Source organism: Miscanthus floridulus, unplaced genomic scaffold (genome assembly GCF_019320115.1).
Source record: "Miscanthus floridulus cultivar M001 unplaced genomic scaffold, ASM1932011v1 fs_523_1_2, whole genome shotgun sequence".
Classification (NCBI taxonomy): Eukaryota; Viridiplantae; Streptophyta; class Magnoliopsida; order Poales; family Poaceae; genus Miscanthus; species Miscanthus floridulus.
In genome coordinates, this window is record NW_027096881.1 from 1 (window position 1) to 21680 (window position 21680).

At 45.3% G+C, this 21680-nt stretch overlaps 3 protein-coding genes across 3 annotated transcripts; all 3 read left to right on the forward strand.

Moving 5' to 3' along the window:
• The first annotated feature begins 1301 nt into the window (after positions 1-1301).
• Positions 1302-3814, forward strand: LOC136532106 (uncharacterized). The gene is made up of 5 exons (XM_066524717.1): positions 1302-1834; positions 2477-2597; positions 2723-2998; positions 3148-3210; positions 3439-3814. Exons 1-5 carry the CDS (start codon positions 1557-1559, stop codon positions 3529-3531), a joined length of 831 nt encoding a protein of 276 aa, XP_066380814.1. The 5' UTR covers positions 1302-1556; the 3' UTR covers positions 3532-3814.
• Positions 3815-5977: 2163 nt separating this feature from the next.
• Positions 5978-9743, forward strand: LOC136532104 (triosephosphate isomerase, chloroplastic-like). Its single transcript, XM_066524715.1, has 9 exons — positions 5978-6248; positions 6339-6365; positions 7084-7153; positions 7815-7938; positions 8146-8230; positions 8318-8450; positions 8560-8733; positions 8985-9067; positions 9445-9743. Exons 1-9 carry the CDS (start codon positions 6087-6089, stop codon positions 9499-9501), a joined length of 915 nt encoding a protein of 304 aa, XP_066380812.1. The 5' UTR covers positions 5978-6086; the 3' UTR covers positions 9502-9743.
• A 1778-nt stretch (positions 9744-11521) lies between these two features.
• LOC136532102 (uncharacterized) lies at positions 11522-13257 on the forward strand. Its single transcript, XM_066524713.1, has 2 exons — positions 11522-12124; positions 12217-13257. The coding sequence occupies exons 1-2, from the start codon at positions 12008-12010 to the stop codon at positions 12778-12780; spliced, it is 681 nt and encodes a 226-aa protein (XP_066380810.1). The 5' UTR covers positions 11522-12007; the 3' UTR covers positions 12781-13257.
• Positions 13258-21680: the final 8423 nt, after the last annotated feature.

A 21680-nucleotide genomic window follows, 5' to 3' on the forward strand; every position in this document is an offset into this window, starting at 1 on the left:
TAAAAACGGCCATCTCCAATTGTTTCAAAATAAATTGGTAAATCAATGAGTTTTTTAATAAGTGGCTAAACAAAGTTAAGATCTAATTTGTTGGATTTTTCTAACCGTTTCTAAAATCTTACTCCTAGAAAGAAGGCAATTTTGCATCAAAAAATTCAGCTATTTCCTAATTGGCCCTAACCATTTTTGTATTTTCTTTCTCTCTTATACATTTTGCATCATGAACCATGTCCTTACTCTTCCTAGACCTAAGCAATTTGAGCCCCACTCGAGACTGGTGGGTTTTGGTTTGCCCACGAGCCTTAGTGACCAGGGTCTTGACAGAGGTCCAGCTGTCTAGAAAAAAATTCCTCGGCAAACCTGGCCCGGAGTATTTCTTTTATCTTTTTTCAACTAAAAAAAACTACCAGTGACCCACCATGGGGCGTGGACATGATTTTTTTCGACTCGAAATAGTCGGGATTTTTTTTCGTCCTGGCTCAGCTCCAAAAATGCTCAGGTCTAATTCTTCCCCACATGCTTCCACTTATTTTCGCACTATTGGAAAGATTTTCTCAAGTATGGAAATATTAGGAGTTGAAACTTGAAATAAGGAGTTATTGCAGAGGGGGGTTATTCTAGCCAAAAGAATCAAAATTGTGAGTGAGTTTTGGAAAAGTATTGGAGATGCTCTTAGCATACAAAAACGTGAAACATACCTATGTCTATGTCCCTCGTTTTGGGAACATTAACATTCCTACGGTAAAAAAAAACTATTGTAAGTAGGGCTCCATGTTCCCGTTTCCTTTCGAGGACACGGCTACTAAGGCCTAGATTTGGGACAGAGAACTCAGTTTATGCGACAGATATATGAAGATCAGTGAAATACACCTTGACTTATTTTCATATGGGTCCATGAACTAAGCATGTGTTTGGTTTAAGAGACTTCGTGAGATAGATTAAATCCATCCCTGATTTCCCATTTTCGAATAGAATGAATTTGTTTCATGTTTAGTTAGGTGGGTCAGGGTTGGAAATTGGAATAGGACTCCATACAACTGTTTGCCACATATTTCTAACTCGTATGAGTACGTCGTGAGTTCGGATTAACTATGGATCAAGAGTTACGTGACGACACTTTGAGAAATAAAAATTTGCCAAAAGAATCACTTTTCTCTTTAATATTAAGCATAGATGTATATAGATATATAAAATGGTGTATTTTTTGAGGAAATAAAATGGTGTATATAATATTATTACTACTACTTTTTTTAGGGGAATTACTACTCCTACTAGGAGCGGTATTAATTCGGGCCAATTGAAAAGCCCACCAAACCTTTTGGCCTATCAGATAAATGTGATTGTTGGTCAGAGACATAAAGTGGGCTTTATCATCGCTGATTCCACGGGGCCCATTTCAGCCCAGCAAGCAGAGGAGCCGCGTGATGAACCAAAGCCCTAGCTCGGCTTACTTTCCTGCCCGTTCAGCACCGCCTCCACTCGCCAGTTAACGCCGCCCGCCGTCTCCTCCGCGGCTCCGCCCTCCCGTCGCTGCCGCCGCCCACCCAGTAATCAGGATGCGGGTGAAGAAGCGATCAAAGAACCGCAAAGCGGTCAAGTTCTACACCACCTGCTTCGGCTTCCGCGAGCCTTACAAGGTCCTCATCGACGGTACCTTCGTCCACCACCTCCTCACCCAGCGCCTCCTCCCGGCCGACGAGGCTCTCCGAGACCTCCTCTCGGCCTCCAGGACGCCAGCCCTGTTCACCTCCAAGTGCATCAACGCAGAGCTCAGGCGACTCGGCAAGTCACATGCCGAATCCTTCGACAACGCGCAGCTGCTCACCACAACCAAGTAGGTTTCCTTCTTTTCACAGTTCTGTCACCGTTGCAGTTGCAGCTAGTACCATTATTTCCTTTTTGTCAGCCCCAAACCTCCAATTGTGCTCCACCTTGACTTAATCCTGTTGTTGCCTGGCTTAAAATTCACCGCTTGATTTGTGCTCCGGCACTCCTATTGCTGTGAGGCTCGGTGGTATTAATTTGATTTTGTCAAAGCCAAAGAAAAACCTAGAACATCGTTCAATTCAGAAATGTACTCGATGAACATAGTTACCAAGTTCATACTTCAGATAACCAAATTATAGTTCTTGCATGCTATCTTGGAGTCTGAGTAGCCAATTGGGTTCAATCAAATTTGGTTGTCTGGAAGTGGAACCTATGCTGCAGTTGGAATTTGGATCACTTCAGGATGCATTTTTGTAGCCATTGTTTGGCCCAGGGCCTGCTCACTTGTTTTAGGTGTGATGACGTACATCACTGGCTTAACATTACAATGTAGTAGCTGGTGTGTTTAGTTTTGTGCCATTCTCGAATGTGGTCTTTCATCCCCAGCTTGAATTTTGCATGTGGGACCTATATGAGCTTGATTTCTATCATATGAGCCTAATTATGATGCATTGACTTAGTGTTTTCGTGGATTTCATGGTGTTACCAGGTGTGAGCATGACAAGGTGGTCAGTGCCGTGAACTGTGTCATGTCACTGATAGGTGATAAAAATCCTGAGCATTTCTTCGTTGCCACCCAGGATCCTGGTCTTCGAGAAAAGTTACGAGAGGTATCCACAACCCCCATCTGTCGTGTGTAAACTCTACTTCTTTTTAAGAAAATCATGTGGATCATATCTATGACCTTGTCTGGGTCGCAGCAATTTGCTCATGTACTTTGTCTGCTTCCATGTAGATTCCTGGGGTTCCTCTGATATATGGTCTGAAGAACTCCTTATTCATAGAACAACCCTCTGTGCAGCAACGCAAGTTTGCTCAATTGGATGAGGAGAAGCGTCTCAATATGGATATATCTGAATACAAGAAGTTACTGAAGGCTGCATCAGAAGGAAAGACAGCTGCCAGTGAAAATGGAAGTGACGGAGAACAACATGAGAGGCCTATCAGTTCTCTTGTAAAAAATTCTCTTTTTGTTACTGACAAAAGCAAGTTTAAAAGGAACAAAGCAAAGGTTATATTTAGAGTCATTGCCTTTTTGGTATCTCTTGTCATGTGATTGACTATATTCAGTCTTTGTTATCTAGTAGGCATCAGCAGCAACTGAGTTCACTACTCTATATCTATTTCTTGTATTAAATGTTTACAAGTATCATTATGCAGGGTCCTAACCCACTCTCCTGTAAGAAGAAGAAACCAAAGCTCCCCACAGCTATTCAAAATCAGGTATTCTTTGGTAATGTGGCACGTGCATCATAAGTACCTCTCGTCATTTTGTAACATCAGGTTTTGTTCTGTCAGATCTCTGATGTATGTTCAGAGATTGAACTAAATGTAATATAACTAAACATTTGTAATTTATTATTAGGTCCAACAGTGTTAAAACTTTGCTGTGCCTTTCGTTTTCTGTTGTATCAGGACCCACAAGCACTGATGACAACATCTGTTCTGCAGGTAGCTACGGCTGATGGCGAGGCGAAGAGAAAGAGGGTTCGGAAGCGGGAGAGGGGCAAAAAAGATAACAAGCAATTGGAGAGTGCGAACTAGAAGGATGGGCTTGCGGTATGAAGTTTCAGTGCTCTTTTGCTAGGCATCCATCCTGACTCCGGAGCTAGTCAACTAGGAAAGACTTCCTTTCTCCCACAGGATTCAGGATGTCATGCCACACCATGCTCATTGTATGTTGAAGATGTTTCTTGCAACGTAATACTTGATTGCTTATGGTGATCGTGAATCCTGATCTCTAGAGGAATAGAGGATGTTACTGGATACTTTTTTGTAGCAAGATGCAACATTAAATATTTTTTGAAGCAAAAGTTTGATACCTGTAGCTCTACCAGGCTCCTGTTTGCTTGGCTACATGTGTGATCCCATTCTTTAATTGTAAGACGTGCTTGTTGAGAGAGGTCTTTAACTGGAGCAATTGTCCATCTCACAGCCGCGAACTGTTTGGAAGTTGTTGCCGTTGGACTCCCTCCAGTCCATCTAACAAGCTGAGTACGCGCACCTCTATGTGTACGGGGAAAAACTCTAGCAGTGTAAACCTTTGGCCATAATGATCTTTTCCTCTTCTAATGTCGTCTCGGTCAATGACTCAGGGCAAGGGCAACGTAGGCCTGTTCGTTTGGCTGTGGCTTGTCGTAAACGATCGTAAATTTTCAGCCGGAACAGTATTTTTCTCTCACACAAACCAGTTAATAGTACTTTTTCACGAAACCAGCAACGATACGAACCAGCCAACCGAATAGGCTGTAGGCGGTAGGCCTTTTTTTTTTTTGAGGGGCACTAGTGATCTCAGTTTCACGTAGAGTACTGCTTGAACACCTAAGGGCATCTGAACTGTGTAGAGCTGGCATTGTTAATTGTTATGGTCGACCTTACACATAGTGGCCACCGACCTCAAGACAAAAAGGTTAGAATCGGCCCCTAAGCTTGAAGCCCGATCTTAGTAGCGATTAAAAAATCAGATCGGGCCTCAGCCAACCAAGCAACGGCGGAGAAGCAAAGTGGCCTAGGGAATGGCTGATGGCATTTTTTTTTATCTTAGAGCGGGATCCATCTAAAGACTGATGGAGGCCTTAGGGTGTCCTTAATGACAAATTGCAAATAACTAGCTAGATGAAGCTTAGAAATAATTAAAAAAAACACTATAGTGGAGGGTTATGTCAGTTATGAGAGAGTTGTTTTTAGGACATCGTGCTAGATTAGCTATTTGTGAGCCACGAACTATTTGATCTCACGTTGATAACCAATAGAATTCTTACGGAACTAACTATCTGAGAACCAACGGGAATGCCCTTAAACATACTAGCATTGGCCTATAGACTCTGTGGGGCCTACTTAGGGTCTGCATCAGTGGTATAAACTCCGGATGCCCTAAGGTCACAATTAAGGTACTAGTACTAAATTGTTTACTCTGCTATGCTGTCCATCTTGCCTACGTAAAATTCACATGCTTTCAGACACAAAACTTGCTTCAACGGTGGCCTTCGCTTTTCGTCAGATGAAGCAGCTACTGCTCCTGGAGCCCTGTTCGGCTCACTTAAATTTGGCTGCTACTGTTGATTTATTGTGAGAGAAAAATATTGTTTCTTCACTAAAAAGTACTGCTGAAGTAGTGCTGAAAAACAGAGCTAGCTGATGTTTAGAAGCTTTGTTGGAGCTTGAGGCATACAACTAACATGCATCGTTGGACTCGGCATGTAAACCTCTGCTGATGTCTTCCTCCTCTGCTAATGTCCAGGCCGTTCGGCTGGTAGGTAGAATAGTGAATTTTGGATTATTTTGGATGGTTGAATAGTATTCTGTGAGAGAAAATAAGCTGAAATAAGCTGAACGGAAGTAGTACAGCCGAACGCCCTCGTCATCTCGATCGATTTTTTGTTGAAGGGAACAGGAGGGGCAAGAAGCCCCCACTGAATGAATATATCAATATTAAAAGGCAATAAAAAGTAGAAAGGAAGCGCTAGAAAGTCACAAAATTATTGATTGAGGAACTAAAAAGGAGTAAAAGAAAACGAAAATAGAGACAGGTGCGAGGTGAGTGACACAAGCGCTGCCCGCGTCCGGGTATCACCGTCGTCGAGAACCACATGTGTTCCGGCTCCCTGGGACCCACGGTAACGGTATTACGGGAATGTCTCTCCAACCCCACCTGGTAGTGGTAACGGTATACGTGCACACTGACGCACACGCACTGGATCCATCCAGGGAGGAAACGAGGAATTACAACTTTCCAAGGGCTGGACCAGGACCTTGCGCGCTCGCCAGTCGCTCTCCAGCTGGGCCGGCCCAGCTGGCCCTGGTATCTCCGCCCAGTCGCGGCAGCGGCGGAACGTGGCAGGATCCGGGGCCCTTGGTGCCCTATCCGTGGGCCGATAAGGCGAGTGGTCGGCCATACAAAAAGCCGTTGCCCCGGACTCGCGCACGGGTCGCTGTCCCTCGCCTACCCCACCCCAGGCCCTTTCCCCGTGTCCGGTGGTTGCGGCTGCCCGCAGCATCCCATATTCCCTCCTCGCGAACGAGGACGGCTGCCAGTCCCGAGCCTCGCCTCGCCTCCTCCTCGCCAGTTTCCCCCACCTACCGCAGCAGCGAGACTGAGAATGGCCGCGGCGCCGTCGTCCCTCGCGTCCTCCCACCTCTCCCGCGTAGCTGACCTCCGCCGCGCCGCGGCGGTGGCCATTCCCGCCGTCCCACAGCAGCTTCGCATCGGCTGTTCGCGCCGCCGCGCCCAGCGCGTCGTCGCCATGGCTGGATCCGGCAAGGTGCGCCGCCGCCGCCGCTCTTTGACCAGCCATGTTTAATCTGCCCATGTGATTTCTGCGCTCATGCTCCCGCTTGACTCTGCTTTGCAGTTCTTCGTCGGAGGCAACTGGAAGTGCGTAAGTGCTTGTTCTGCTTCTTCAGCTTTTCGCGCCTTGGGGTGTCAGTACTGATGGGTGTCAGTACTGATGATCCTGGAGATGCTGTGTTACTGTATGATTTTGGCTGTTGCCGCATTGGGCATTCCAACGGGGCCGGAACGAGATTTTTTGTCGTCATCCATACATACATCGTGATTTACACCGTACATGGCCACTTCTAGAAATAGAATCGCTTGTCTGCTGCCCAGCTTGGCCTGCCAAAGCCGTTATAAAAGTTGTGAATTTTTTTTTTTTGAAAGGGAGGTATATAAAAGTTGATGTTGTATCTTTCACCTTTATTTGAAAACTTTTAGCTGAGGATACAGAGGCCCTTTCTTGATCCTGTTTGAGTGTTTGCTAAGCTTTGAGAGGCCTGGACGGAGGCTAGGCGATGGAGTGAAATGGTGGATTTTTTTTTTATGTTGTGAAGTTTTGAGTTGTGGTTGTTTATTAGTAATGGGTCTGCAAGTTTCATCGGCCCAAAATCAAGCTTCAAATTTGTAAATTCATTTTTGGGCTTCATCTTTGGATTAGCGAACATGGCTTATTTGTGTTGAAGAAAAATCTTATTTCATATACGAAGCCTCTTCACTTCGTGAGCTTTTGCTGCCAACATTAAGTTATATTCCTTGGTTTATTTAGTTACTCATCTTAGAATTTGTGGTGTTGATGTCTGTTTCTTTTCCCTCTTCTTCAGAATGGAACAAAGGACTCCATTAGCAAGCTTGTCTCTGAATTGAATGCTGCTACACTCGAAACTGATGTAGGTAAGCCTATTTGTTTCATCTTAACATATCCTAGTCTTCCTCTTTCTAGGATATTCCCATTTGGTGCATGCATCTGATTGGTATTCTTATGTTTTCCTGTTCCACATAAATGTTTTGTTAATACAGATACCTTACTGAATATTTGCATTTACTAATATATCACTTATTTTCTTTGTGTGATGTACAAGGCTATCTACTAAAGTGTAAATCCATTGCTAATTCGATGTTTGGATAGTTGGCTCCTATAGAAAAAACTGCTGGGAAAAATGTTTGCTTAATGCTCCTAATAAGATTTGCTAGTGACTTTCCTGAAAGCCTTTTATGTAACTGTAAGAAACTTAAGCATATGAGCTACCTGCATCCTGTATGAGTACCATGTGGCCTGGAAACACTTCTTCCATGTTTGTAGCAGGCTCTTCTCTTGAATAGAAAGTGTCTATCTCAGGTTCTGCAAGTCCATCTATAGGAACAATTTATTTATTCTTTGGCAGTATAGATGGGATTCTGCTTATGGGCTCCAAATTATAACCAGGACCTAATATCTTGGGTTGGAAACACGTATAGTAGAGAGAATTATCTAAGAAATTCTATGCCACTTTGCTGCTTGTTTCTTGCTGAATAAAGCAATCAAACTAATGTGTGGCATTATGCAATTCTACAGATGTTGTGGTGGCACCTCCATTCATCTATATCGATCAGGTCAAGAATTCACTAACTGGTCGCATTGAGGTTTCTGCTCAGAATGTGTGGATTGGAAAAGGAGGAGCCTACACCGGAGAGATCAGGTTGGGTACACTGGACACTGGTCACCCTTTTCTTTGCTAAGTATATACATGGAGATTGCAACTAGCTGTAAAGTGGTTATAAAACCAGCAGTCTGTTGGTTTTCCTGGATGGACTTTGGATAAATAGGTAACAATGGATTAGGAGTTTATTTTTTTCACTTCTGGCTTTGCTAATAGAACTTTTATCCTTCCCTTAAAAAATTACAGTGCAGAACAATTGGTGGACATCGGTGTTCAATGGGTTATTCTTGGACACTCTGAGCGTAGGCATATTATTGGTGAAGACGACGAGGTGATTATTTTCTGTGCATATGCTACTGGTTTGACACTTCCAGAAACATAGTTTTTGATTGCAATATAACAAGTTGTGCAAATGCAGTTTATTGGGAAGAAGGCTGCATATGCATTGAGCCAAAATGTTAAGCTTATTGCCTGCATAGGAGAGCTTCTGGAAGAGAGGGAAGCAGGGAAAACTTTTGATGTATGTTTTAAGCAGATGAAGGCTTTTGCAGGTGAAATTTCTTCATCTAACAAACCTTTTTTATGGGTGTTCTAGAGAAGAAGTTGGGAGGCATTGATTTTGCTTGTGTTGATGCATATGCAACATGTATCTGCTTGCAGATAGTATTTCAAATTGGGCCGATGTTGTAATTGCATATGAGCCTGTTTGGGCTATTGGAACTGGACAAGTTGCTACTCCTGAGCAGGCCCAGGAAGTTCATGCCGCTGTACGCGATTGGTTGAAGACCAACGTATCACCTGAAGTTGCCTCTAGCACTCGAATAATCTATGGAGGTTAGTTTCTCATGTCATATACTCATATCGCTATGTCAGGATAGTGTGCTTCTCATATTTCTTTCCATTAAATTTGATAATGGAAAGATTGAACTTGGAACTGCGGTTTACTAAATTACTATGAGAGACATTAATTCATAAGCTTAAATATCTCGGCAGATGTTCCGTTAAATTTTATTCCAGTGTTGTGGGGTGTTTAACATGACTTACTGGCTCTATGATGTGACCATCCTCCTTTGCTTGTGTTGCAGGTTCTGTGAATGCAGCCAATTGTGCAGAGCTAGCAAAGAAAGAAGATATTGATGGTTTTCTTGTTGGTGGTGCCTCCTTGAAGGTATGACAAATTAACCTCAGATCTTTGTACATAATCTCCTTTGTTTGTAACATCTATTGTCTATTGTCAGTGGCTGCTGTTTGTAGCTCTTAAAACTCCTCTTGCAAATTTCATTACGCACTTCCAAATCTCAGTGGTGTTTAAACAGGACTATGTATATTGATCGCTGTTAAATAGTAGGTTTAAAATCATCTACTGGCAATGTTTTGCTGCCTTGTGTTAAATAAGGCTGATTATGTTATTTGATCTCTCCACTCCGTATGCAGCATATAGTTTACAAAACCTTCAAGAAGCTGTCAAAAATTTTGAACCATCAGTGTACCTAGCCTGCTATATAATAATCAATGATCTGTTAACAAATTTCTTGGTTTTGGCAGGCACCGGATTTCGCCACCATTGTCAACTCAGTGACTGCCAAGAAAGTTGCTGCCTGACGCGCCCTGTGATTGTCGGAGGTGCACCGTGTGAATGTGATTGTGTGCCGTCACCTCCTGGTTTTGCTGATTTGCAGCACGGAAACAGAAAATAATGCAAGATGTCATCATCTTTTTTTTGTTCTCGTAGACCTGTACGTGACGGGAGTTCAGTTGTACCGTTGTACGTGAGCGATGTACGTTGGGAATATTGTGCTGTGAGTCCTTTTCTATGGAAAAAAATCGTTGACAGTCGAGGAGAATGATAAGTGCCATTTTTTATGCCTAAATACTTCAAGTACAAGTTGTAGTAGAAATGATAAGTGCCTTGATTGTGTACAGAAACTGCGTGTGATCGTGCACGATCGCAGCTTGGTGAGAGAAGAGCCGATGTTGAGTCGTTCAGTCCAGAAATGATGCAAGCACACTTGGCAGTGGCAGTGACTGCCAGTGTTCTCTGCCTGTGGCCAAAGAGCTATTTGCATGGATGGTGCGCGGCTCTGCTAGGACGGACAGCCATGGACGGCTTCGGCAATCCACAGGCCACAGTGCCCCCCGGCGGGCGCGCCCCATGTGAAGCTGCCAAGGGCCGCCAGCTAGAGCACCATGAGTGCGGCACCCACTTGCGCGCCAAACCCGCCGCGAATGGCAGGTGCACCGTGCACGTCCTCAGCTGCGCTGCCGCTTCCGTTGTGCCGCAACAACGGGAGCACGTCCTACCCCAGAACGGCGGTTCTCCCAGGACCACAACCTTTTTACCGGATCGATCCGTTCCGCGCGATCCGGCGACCATACATGACGTACGGCATGACAGGCAGCTGTTAACCACTTAACCTTCCCACTGCCCACGGCTGACAAAGGCTACATGAACAGAGACTTTTCTTCGAAAGGTTCACACGATGTTTCCCCCTTGCAAAGTTAGGACAACGATGTTCCCCCCCTTGCAAAGTTAAGGAAGGATAGTCAGAGCTGCAATGTAAAGGACAGTCAGGGCTAGTTATTGGCTAGGACTAAAAATTAACTTAAATTAGCTGGATTGATCAGTTAGTTAGGATTGATCAACTAGGCGAGTTAGTTAGGATTGATCAACTAGGTGACTAACGATGAGTTAAAAACTTGGCTAAAAATTTAGTTTGTCCCTTGTTTCGATGAGCTAAGACTAAGATCCCGCTTCGAAGTTGACTAATTTTTAGTCCACAAGGATCCTGATAGACAAACTAACGGTCTGTTTGGATTTACTCCTCTAAACTTTAGAGCTAAAGCTCCAAACAAGTGGTTTAAGAGTTTATTTGGTTTGACTTCTCAAGTGTTGTGGCTGCCGTAAAAAGTAGAAAACTAACCAAAGCGTGCGGAGATAGCGCGGTACTTCAACAAAAAGCAGCTTCGCGCGATGTTGTATTCCCGCAGCACCTCCTACCCAGCTTTCACCGGCTGCGAAGGATTGGTTTTGCACCAAATTACCCCGTCTGCCACTCTTTACAACGTACCGGTTCGATATTTTCCATCGCTCTCCTCTCTTTCTCTGGTCCAGAACCATCGCTCTCCTCTGTCCACAACCGCAGGCCGCGCTAGGGTTAGCGCACGGGCCGGCGGCGGCGCTTCCTTTGTCGTCAACGACGGCAGCCGCTCCTCCCCGGCAAGAGCGCATCCCGCCCTCTCTTCCTCCCCTAGGGCTGCCGCCCTTTCTTCGTCGTAGTGGGCCGCCGCCGCCCTTTCTTCGTCGTAGCGGGCCCCCGCCGCCCTCTCTCAGTCGCAGCGGGCCGTCGCCTCCAGCGGGACATCGTCGACCTCTTTCCTGGGGCCGTGCTGGTGGTCGCCCCTTTCGTCTCCTCCCCAGACCAAGCTGTAGGAGCCGGCGGCGGCGCAAATCTGTGGTTGGCAGCCCCGGATCTGCAGGCACTCGAGTGGACGAGATTGCACGAGTCAGGATTCGAGGTGAGTCTCTAGGAGCTCAAGCATACTAAATTCCCCATTGTGCTCTGTGCTGTCCCATAGATACAAGTTGGTAGCCATTATTGATTCATGGAGTATATTGAGAAAACAAACACATGGCTTGTTCATTCGAGTAGTAAATTGGCTCGTGGACATGAAGGTTTTATAACTGTGTTATGTGAAATATACTTGTGTCAGACTAGATATATCATGGATGAATTGAAGGACAAGAATATAGAGATAGACACTAGTTCTTGGGTGGTAGAAGTATCAGACCATCTTCCTTTGCAGCATAATGGGTACTTCTTCCTTCTAGTACTGATCACTGCATAAATTGGTGTGATACTCGTAGTCATGTTATGGTAACTAAATTGAATCAAAGTTTTTTTTTCTTCATTCAAGAATGGTTGATAAGGCAGATTGGTGTGATGCCAATGTGAGGCATTTTATTGATATCTGCAAAGGAGAGATATAAGCTGGGAACAGGCCGTTGGGATTTTTTAATAGGACTGGTTGGAAAAATGTTATATCTAAGCATGAAGAAAAAACTGGTCAGAAGCTAACAAAGAAAGAATTCAAGAACAAGTGGGACAATATGAAAAAGGAATATACATGGTTCATGGAGTTGAAGAATAGTGCAACTAGGCTGGGATGGAATGAGGCGAAGCGAACTGTTGAGTGTTCTAAGGAATGGTGGAATGAACACCTAGCTGTAAGCACTTTACTGTCATTATTCATTGTTCATTTTCAATGCTTTCATATTGTGTCACTTGCTAATGAACCCTTTGTTTTATTTAATTTCAGAGGTGCAATAATCCTGATAAAGGTATCAAATGCAACCATGTGAGGTTCAGAAAACAAGGGCCGAAGCACCTTGATGATCTGCATATATTGTTTGATAAGATACATGTCAGTTATATATCCTCTGATGAGTCAAGTGATGACGATGTGAGTGAGGTACAAAAAACTCAAGACATTGATGATGTGAAGCTGGTTTCTTTGAAGAAATCAAAGCTAGGAAAAAAACGCAAGGAGCACTCTAGTTCTATTGAAGAGAAGGATAAGAAGAGCCCATTCTTTCGGCTATACAAGAACACATGTTTGAAGATAGAAACTGCAGGAGATAAGATATCCTCAAGTGTTGAAGCTTCATTTGCTCCTCCAACCAATCCAGTCCCAAGCATTTTAGAGGCCATGAAGATGCTGAAAGACTGTGGAGTGCAAGAAAAAACTGCTCTAATGCACACAACCATCTTCCTTATCGTTAAACCTGAATTTAGGGAGGTCTTTAGCTCTCTGGAAACAAAAGAAGGAAGGTTCGATTTGATTGAGAGAGAGCATGAAAAGGAGCTGTTGAAGCGTCAGTAGAACTATTCCCTAATTTATCTAGTGTTGTGTTGTGAACCAATAATTGTTTATTACCCTTTGTTGAGAACCATTAGTTGTCTGTTATTACCCTTTGTTGAGAACCATTAGTTGTTTGTGCACCAATATTTGTTTAGTTGTCTCAATGAACTATTTGAGAACCATTGGTTATGTGTTCATATGATGTTCATATATTTGGTTATGTGCTTCTGTTATCTGAATGGAGGAATTGAACTTGTGTCTGTAGATGGATGCCAACATGGAAGAATTGGCCAAAAAGGGGCAAAAGGCATTATTGCTTCTAGCTGAACTTTCTCAGCAGGCTGCTCTTATTGGTCAAATGGGAAATATGTACACGGATCGGTATTTCAACAAAGCAGAATAAAGAAAAATATTATCTTGTGGACTCTGGTTATTCAAACCGAGTAGGATATCTTGCCCCTTTCAAAGAAAGCACATACCACATACCAGAATTCCGGCTTCGTTCTGGGCGTCCTCCTCAAGGGAAGCACGAGATTTTTAATTTTTTGCATTCATCCATTCAAAATGTCATTGAGCGAGCTTTTGGAGTGTTGAAGCAGAAGTGGCGTATTTTGAAGGACATGCCAAGTTTGTTCACTCGTACTCAGAAGCATATTATTCTTGCTTGCATGGCATTGCATAATTTTATTCGTGAGAGCAATTTGCATGATAAAGTGTTCGATAGATGTGATGCTGATGAGGACAACCTACTATAAGAGACATGTGGCACAACCCAAACACAAGGAGATGAGAGTCCAGATGGGGAGAATGAGGATACGATGAATACCATTCACAGTAGAATAGCTGATGCTTTGGTTAGGACGAGAGGGAGATACTTATGTGGACCATATGTTAATGGTGGACATTTATATGAACCATATATCTTTTGTCAAATGTTATCTCTGTATTCATGTGGACAATATGGTAATGGTGGTTGCAAAATTAAAAAAATAAATTTCTCTTTCTAAATGGTAATTTATATGTGATTAAGTGAACAACACAGTGTTTTATGATCAATTTGCATATCAACAGTCCCTCGTACCTTCCAGGGCATTTAAAAGGATCAAGATGCCCAAGAGGGAGGGTGAATTGGGCTAATTCTAAATTTCTTCGCAATAATTAAGTCCTATGGTTAGCCCAATTAACCCATTATGCCTAAAAGGTGTTTCTAATTGTTCTACCACACAAAAGACTTGCAACCTAAGTTCCAATCCTACTCTAGCATGGCAATTCTAAGAATGTAAAGACATGAATTGAATTGCACAAAGTAAATGCTCAAAGTAGATGCTCAAAGTAAATAGAGAGGAAAGAATGCGACGATGTTTTGCCGAGGTATCGGAGAGTCGCCACTCCCCACTAGTCCTCGTTGGAGCACCCGCACAAGGGTGTAGCTCCCCCTTGATCCATGCAAGGATCAAGTGCTCTCTATGGGTTGATTCTTCGACACTCCGTCGTGGTGAATCACCCACAACCACTCACAACTTGAGTTGGGTCACCCACAAGCTCCGCCGGGTGATCACCGAACTCCCAATCACCACCAAGCCGTCTAGGTGATGGCGATCACCAAGAGTAATAAGCATGAACTCTCACTTGACCACGACAAGCCTAATGAGAAGGTGGATGCACACTTTGCTACTCTTGATCTTCACTAATGAGGTCTCTCTTTGGATTCTCAAATCTCAATCACTTCACTAGGACCTTGCTCTTCTTGGCACTCTCTAAGGTGTTTCTCAGCTATTGGAATGAGCAAAAGTACCCCCACACACGAGTGGAGGTGGTATTTATAACATTGGCTGAAAAACGAACCGTTATGTGCCTCTACAGGGTGATCGGACGCTCCGGTCGTGTTGACCGGACGCTCCGATCAGTATACCCCGAACTCCAGTGTTTATAGTGTGACTGGACACGTCCGGTCATAATTTTCCTTCTCTGGAATCTTACTGGAGTTGACCGGACGCTGCCTCTCAGCGTCCAGTCACTTGACCTCTCAGCGTCCGGTCAAACCAAACGTAATCACCTTGGTCAAATAAACTGACCGGACTCTGCGTCAGCGTCCGGTCACACTGAAACTAGTGTACAGTCAGTATTTGACCCTCCATTCACTTCTAACTCTCGATCATACATGAATAAAGTTTGCTCCATTGGATCTTAGGCATATGTAGGAGCTACCTAGCGCTAGTTTTAACAAGTGTGCACCACACCTAACTCACTAGACTCACATAGGTCATGCTACCCATCCATACCCCCTTAATAGTATGGCCTAAGGAAAAAAACAAAGTCCTAAACTACTCTAAGTGTCTCTCCAACTCCAATCGATAGTTAGAACTAGTCCATCCTTAACCTTATCATCCATCCTTTGAAAACCGAAACGATTTCCATCGTAGGGGCATAACCACCTCGATTGCCCAATCGATCTCTATTACCATGACCTAACTTAATTGCCTCTGCAAAACACATGTTAGTCATACTAATCTTGTATTGTCATTAATCACCGAAACCCAACTAGGGGCCTAGATGCTTTCAATCTTCCCCTTTTTGGTGATTGATGACAATACCACCTCGAGTATGTGAAAGAGTTGAGATTTTTAACATGCTTAGATCATATAAGCTTTTGTCAATAAGAACAAAAGGATTAGGTGAGCTTATATGAACCAAGCCAACATGATGTACTCAAAAGATATGAATTAAGCATGAGTACAAGTAATAAAGCTCATTTGCATCGGAGTAAAACACGGAAGCAAAGGCAAATGAGCATAACACAAGTGATATGACATATAAATAATTCAAAGTAGAGAGCACACATGTCAAATATCACAATCACGTAGATATCACTATCACATATATATGGTTCAATGCATGAAAGTAAACACACGATGAATGCATAATAGTGTATCACACATAAAAACTTCAAATGTAATATATAAGCTAATATAAAAACTAAGCTCCCCCTAGATAAGTAGCTCCCCCTAAGCCTAACATACTCGAACCCTCTCCCCCTTTGGCGTCAAACACCAAAACCTACGAGTTGGTCGGTGGGACTACAGCGGACGAGCCGGGCACTGAGGTATGAGGGGCAAGGTGGAACTAGGTGCCATCATTGTATGATCCGGAACTCTGGGCTATTTGACCCTCTGTAGCTGGTAGTGTCGCTGAAGCGGTCTAGGTCTAAGCTAGGACAGGTGCTGCCTTTGACTCTGCTGGTATACCTATAGTAGGATCTAAAGATGCAACTGAGGAAGGAAGCCTCTATGTAGTCACGACGACGGGAGCTGCTGTAGAAGGACCTGGGGCATACAAGTGTGGTGGTGTAGGCTGCCCTATCAACTCACTGAAGGAGGCTCCAAGACTCCTAAAGACTGAAGTATCTAGCTCAAGTAACGATGATGTCTGTGCCGGTATGAAGCCTGTCTGAAATAGAGTGAACTACATGGCTACCACTAGCAAAGCAAACCACTAGGACACCTGCTCTGTAGGAGAAGCATACTGTGCTGGTGGCTATCCCTGACTCTAAAGCCCACTGGGCTGTAATGCTGGAGTCATCGAAGTAGTGGCTGCCTGACCAAGCTAGGGCAAAGGCTGTGGCAGTGGAGCCCCAATGGCTGTCACTACATGCTGCATAAATCCAAGGAGCTGCTGCTACATGAGTATCTGCTACTAATGCATGGCCTGCTGTTGCTACTGTAGAGCCTGAGTCTGCTGCTGAATAGCTAGCTGCTGCTACTAGATCGCCTATTGCTGCTGCTGGAACTCATCTTGCCGAGTCTGGAACTGTGCAAACGTAGCAGCTGTCTCCTGAGCCTGGCGTGCCTGGTCCTACCTCATCCGCTCAAGTATAGCAAGGAGAGCGAGATCAGTCTATGGGGTAGGTGGCGCTGAGCTAGAGCTGTCGGCCTCATGGTCATATCATTGAGGAGGCATCTGAGGGATGGGCTGATAGTCATCATCAAAACTGTCATTGGGGTCGCTCACGACCATCCCCTCCTATTGAGCAAGCTCCTCCTCCTCTATAGCTACAATGCCTCTAATGATATCATCCTGCTGGGCTATAGACTCTAGCACATTAGGACGACGACGCGGCTGACTAGGTGCCTGTGGAGTGCTATGACAGATCATCTATGTCATGTTATAGGCAGGGAATGCAGTCATAGCACCACTATACTCTACAAGCATCTCTGGTGGCCTCACTATGACTGCTCTATGGATAAGCCAGGTGATTCAGTGAGCATAGGGCAACTGTCTATGACCTCTAAAGCCCTCAGCTATAGTGTCCTCCATCTCTGATAGAATAAGATCCCAAATATCAAAGACTATCTGCTGCATCAGGGAGTTGATTAGCCACAACTATATACGTGTCAAGCCCTCTCTATATCCCATCCTGGGAAGCAGTGTTCTCCTCATAACAGCCTCAAGCACACGAGCAGTGGGGTTAAGGTCACTGGGGTTCCTCCTCAACCCTTCGCCAAAAGGCTCCTTGAAATAGTGATGGACCAAGTCAATAGGGGGCATGTTGCCACCATGAGGGCATCTAGGGGTGCTGTCTGGCCATAGCACACCTCGTGAAGTCTGACTAGCTGCTCCTAAAGTCTAAGAATCTCCCTAACCCTGGTGCTTGTCAATCGATAGTCTCTCCCACCAAATGCAAAGTGAATAAAGTGATGGTGCGGGTCAATAAAGAGAGAAGCATAGAACTACCGAACCCAAGATAGAACAGATAGCCCGGTCTGTCCAATCAAACCTGATAGCCCCAGTAGATATGTAAGGTAGGGGCGAATGTGCTCTCCAACTTCTGCAACTATAGAGTCAATGTGACACCCTCTGAGATCTGAAAACTGCCCCACTATTGAGATAGGCATTGTAGAAATCCTCATGTAGTGGAGTGTAGAAGCCCTCTGAAGCTCTCTCATCCCTCCTCGGCGGAAACCATACCTCAAACTCAACAAATCTTAGCTGCTGAACCTGCTTGGCCGTGGCGGCCCTCAAGTCAAGATGGGTCACTGGAGGTAGACCCTGTGGTCTGGGCGATGGACGAGAACCCCTCCATTATGTGTCAGCCCTTGGCATGACTGGGGCACGAGTATGACCAGAGCGGCGAAGCTATGGCTGAGGTGCCTGCTCTATCTCCTCGGCCTGCTGGCCCTCCTGAGTCTGCTCTGTCAGCTCTACTGGTGGGGGCTGCTGCTGTGGCTCCTGGTCGACGAAATATGGTCGGTAGTCTACCTAGGGGTATGCCCAAGGTAGTAGATTATCGGCAGATAGATGCGCAAGCAACAAATAAGATGGTAACACAAGACAGACACAAGGTTTTATCCAAGTTCGGCCACCGTAAAGGCATAATACCTATGTCCTGCGTCTGATTGTATTGTTGTATGTCAATGAGAGATGTTTTTTAGAGGAGTCCCCTACCCGCCTTATATAGTCCGGGGGTAGGGTTATAGATCTAGAAACTAATCCTAGCCAGTTACAATTGCTATAGGTGGCCGAATAAGGATTCATATTCTAACCGACCAGGATCTTGCTTGATCTCTAAATCTCCTTTGACTCCTTGCGCGGGACTTCGAACAGGTTGGCCAGGCCGTGCGTCATCTTCTAGTGGACCGGAGCCCCTAATCCAGGCTACCTCAAGCCTAGCCGTAAGGGTATAAGGGGTTAATACCCCCACAGCTAGTCCCTAAGCACCATGTATTATGCTGCGACACGCCGTTCGATCTCCTTCGACTAATGCGATTCATCTTCATGTCATCTCCAACTGATTGAAACATTGACCAATCAAATGCGCTAGCATTCTGATCAGAACAGAAAGCAGTAGACCACGATTATAGCCGAAGATTCTGGTTGTCCGAAGAATGCATGGTGCTCTTAAAGAAAAAAGAAAAAGATTTCTTTCCTTATCAAGTGTGCCCACTTGTATTTTTGATAAGAAATGTAAGTGACCCTTAGACAGTAGTAATCCTAGCAATCAGTCAAAGCATAGGGGTCGATAAAATAAACACATTCACCACAAGGTGAAGTGTGCCTACTTAGTCCTCGAGCCTGATAGTAGGTGACGTAGGCATGTGGTGCCAGGGTCTAAAAAGAATTTCCACTGAAGTTAAGAATCCAGTCGTTGTACAATCAATACGAGATGCATCGGCAGGTGCATCGTACCGATGTAGTCCCCGAGCTTGCTGGAAGGCAAAGTATAAGCCTTGTAGCAAGGTCCAAATAAATGCCTCTCGACTGTATGTGAGTACACATCACATGTAGCCGAGGAGAGCAGTCGCCGAGCATTGTTCGGAACAGTCCCTAAGCATGATAGTGGTCAGAGCAGTCCCCGAGCATGGTAGTGGTCTAGACAGTCCCTAAGCACGGTCGTGGTCTGGGCAATCCCTGGCACGGTAGTGGTCTGGGCAGTCCCCGAGCACGATAGTGGTCTAGGCAGTCCCCGAGCATGATAGTGATCTAGGTAGTCCCCGAGCACAACAGTGGTCTGGACCATCCCTGAGCGCGAGACATGCAGTGAAGAAACAAATGCCACTTGTCTATTATTTGATGTATTTATTTATCTTCTTACTATGTCTGGTCAAAAAAGTAGACGGGTATAGTACGTCATACTACCTTCTTGTCCTTTCAAGCAAACAGTCGCTTGGCACCTGTATGGAGGTGCATCAGTGTGGGCCCTCTCACACTGGCAACGAAGAGGCACATACACTGATAACAAAGAGGCACATATATTGGCATAGATCTTGAGGTTGTGAAAACAACCGTCTACGACGCGTGTGCACATCTCCCAAGAATCTCGGCTGACGAAACAGTAGAACTCTTGGTTATTTATAATATAGAACTAGTAAGTTACTTTTTACTGATCCCCATTATCATTTGCTGCCGCAGCCTTCTTCTTCTTCTTGCCAACCCTAATACCTCTGAAATCATCACCAATCCCTCCACCGTATCCACCTTCATCAGCCAAGGCGGACTCATGGCGAAGAGTGACGCCTAGAAGAAAGCTGGAGTCATGGCGAAGGAGTGGTGGAAGTCAAGAAGCAACGAGTAGACCATCGAAGACCTCGTCATCATGGGAGTACTCCATAACAAGGAACTCGTATGATGGCATGCGTCGAAGGGCAAGGGGTACCCCGATCCACAACCAGGTGAGATTGTGGTTTTTGAAGATTTCTTCAAGCAGGGTTTTGGAGTTCCAGTGCACCCTTTCCTTCAGGGGCTCTGTCTGTATTACGAGGTTGGGATTTGCAATCTGCATCCCAACTCGATTCTTCTTGTCTCCATCTTCATTCATCTTTGCGAAGCATATGGTGGCTTCCACCCCATTATGACTTCTTTCACCATCTTTTCTGTCTATGGAAGAAAGGAAGCGATGGCTCAAAGATAGCCAGAGGTGTGTACCTCAATCTTCATGACAGGATGAAGGCCTAGTACCTGCACTACCCTTGGAACACATCGCTTGATAATTGGTATAAGAAGTGGTTCTACATCCATGAAGAGCCGAACACAATCACGCTGTGTGACGTGGGGTTCATTCCAGAGAAGAAGACTAGCTGGTCGGAGAAGCCCGAGCACCTAGAACAGATCCCAGAACTACTTAGGATGATCTCGTGGAGGAAACTGGACGGTCCGAGCATGGTCGGGAACTTCATCAGCCGAAGGATCTAGCCCTGCCAGAGGAGGGTACATCCCGGCTATGAGTACCAAGGTAGCATAGACCCAATGAGGACCGAGAAAGAGGCGCTTGACAAGACTGAAGTCAAAGCCAGGATTGGAGAGCTATTCAACTTAGCTGATCCAAATTATGTCAGATTGAGCGACATCGAGCATGCTTTCAAGCTCGCCCGACCTCCCCCAAAGGTAAATCATTCTACCTTGTACCCATAGTTTTATGTTGTAATAGAAACTTACTGTGTTATCTCCTTTGTGTTTCCTAGATTAATGGTCGTGATAGAGCAATAAGTGTTCGTATCGCCACCCCCTGGTGTAGATTGGCCACAAGTTGGTGGCCCAACCACCCAGACCAGCACCAGGACCGAAGACGTGACTGGGCGGTGCTCGGAGTTGGAGAGGAGGTAGCGGCCAAGGCTGCTGGTAAGCGACCAATGCCAGCAAGCATCGGTAGGCGATCTTCACTCTGTCGGATGATGACACAGAGGAGGGAGAGAACGCAGACATCTTTCGACTCGTCCCTCGAAGAGGAGGAGGCAACTAGAATCGACCAAGCAAGGCGGCTCCTCTATGCCGGTGGGACCCACATCGCCGCCCACTGTGGTACCAAGGACAAGCGGTGGAGGAAGTTGAGCACCAAGCCCCAACATCGGTGCTGGATGTAGAGGGAGACCAAGTGTCACCCACACAGCATGCGGAGCAAGCACGGCCGAAGAGACGTGCCTTTGCCACATCATTTCACGCTTCCAATATGTAAGTATTAGTAACTTTGATGTAAGCTTGCAATTTTCATTGATTATGGTTACCTTTTGAACCTTATCTTGGATATACCAGGTCAACATCCATTGAAAATTCGGATCAACTAGATAGGAGCGGCATGACCTTCATCGGCAACTGCAGAGAAGACTGCCCAACGGCCGGCCATGGAGGAAAACATAGCAGAAGGTCCACCGGAGCCTTAGACCATAGGCGGTCAGACAGCAGTCCCCGAGCAGGGGGGTCGAGGGAAGAGCTGAGCCAAACACAAATGCTCTGAGCACTAACCCTGCCGAGGATGACACTTCAGCACCAAGGGTAACAGACCAGACCAAGGAGCAGCAGCCGGGGGTGGTGATAGCGCAGAGCATGTTTATGATGCTATGGCCCGTGGGAAGGCCATAGTGGTCGCAGAAGCTACAAGCTCTGGACCAGCACCGCTACCCGAAGAAGAGGCCGAAGAGGATGAAGTAGAG

Bases quoted from the DNA above. Each gene is read 5' to 3' on its own strand.
- LOC136532106 (XM_066524717.1), top strand. From the start codon at position 1,557: ATGCGGGTGAAGAAGCGATCAAAGAACCGCAAAGCGGTCAAGTTCTAC. The intron at 1,835-2,476 runs GTAGGTTTCCTT...TGGTGTTACCAG, and splicing joins CAGCTGCTCACCACAACCAA to GTGTGAGCATGACAAGGTGG. The intron at 2,999-3,147 runs GTTATATTTAGA...ATCATTATGCAG, and splicing joins TTAAAAGGAACAAAGCAAAG to GGTCCTAACCCACTCTCCTG.
- LOC136532104 (XM_066524715.1), top strand. From the start codon at position 6,087: ATGGCCGCGGCGCCGTCGTCCCTCGCGTCCTCCCACCTCTCCCGCGTA. The intron at 8,231-8,317 runs GTGATTATTTTC...GTGCAAATGCAG, and splicing joins TTATTGGTGAAGACGACGAG to TTTATTGGGAAGAAGGCTGC. The intron at 8,451-8,559 runs GTGAAATTTCTT...ATCTGCTTGCAG, and splicing joins GCAGATGAAGGCTTTTGCAG to ATAGTATTTCAAATTGGGCC.
- LOC136532102 (XM_066524713.1), top strand. From the start codon at position 12,008: ATGAAAAAGGAATATACATGGTTCATGGAGTTGAAGAATAGTGCAACT. The intron at 12,125-12,216 runs GTAAGCACTTTA...ATTTAATTTCAG, and splicing joins GGTGGAATGAACACCTAGCT to AGGTGCAATAATCCTGATAA.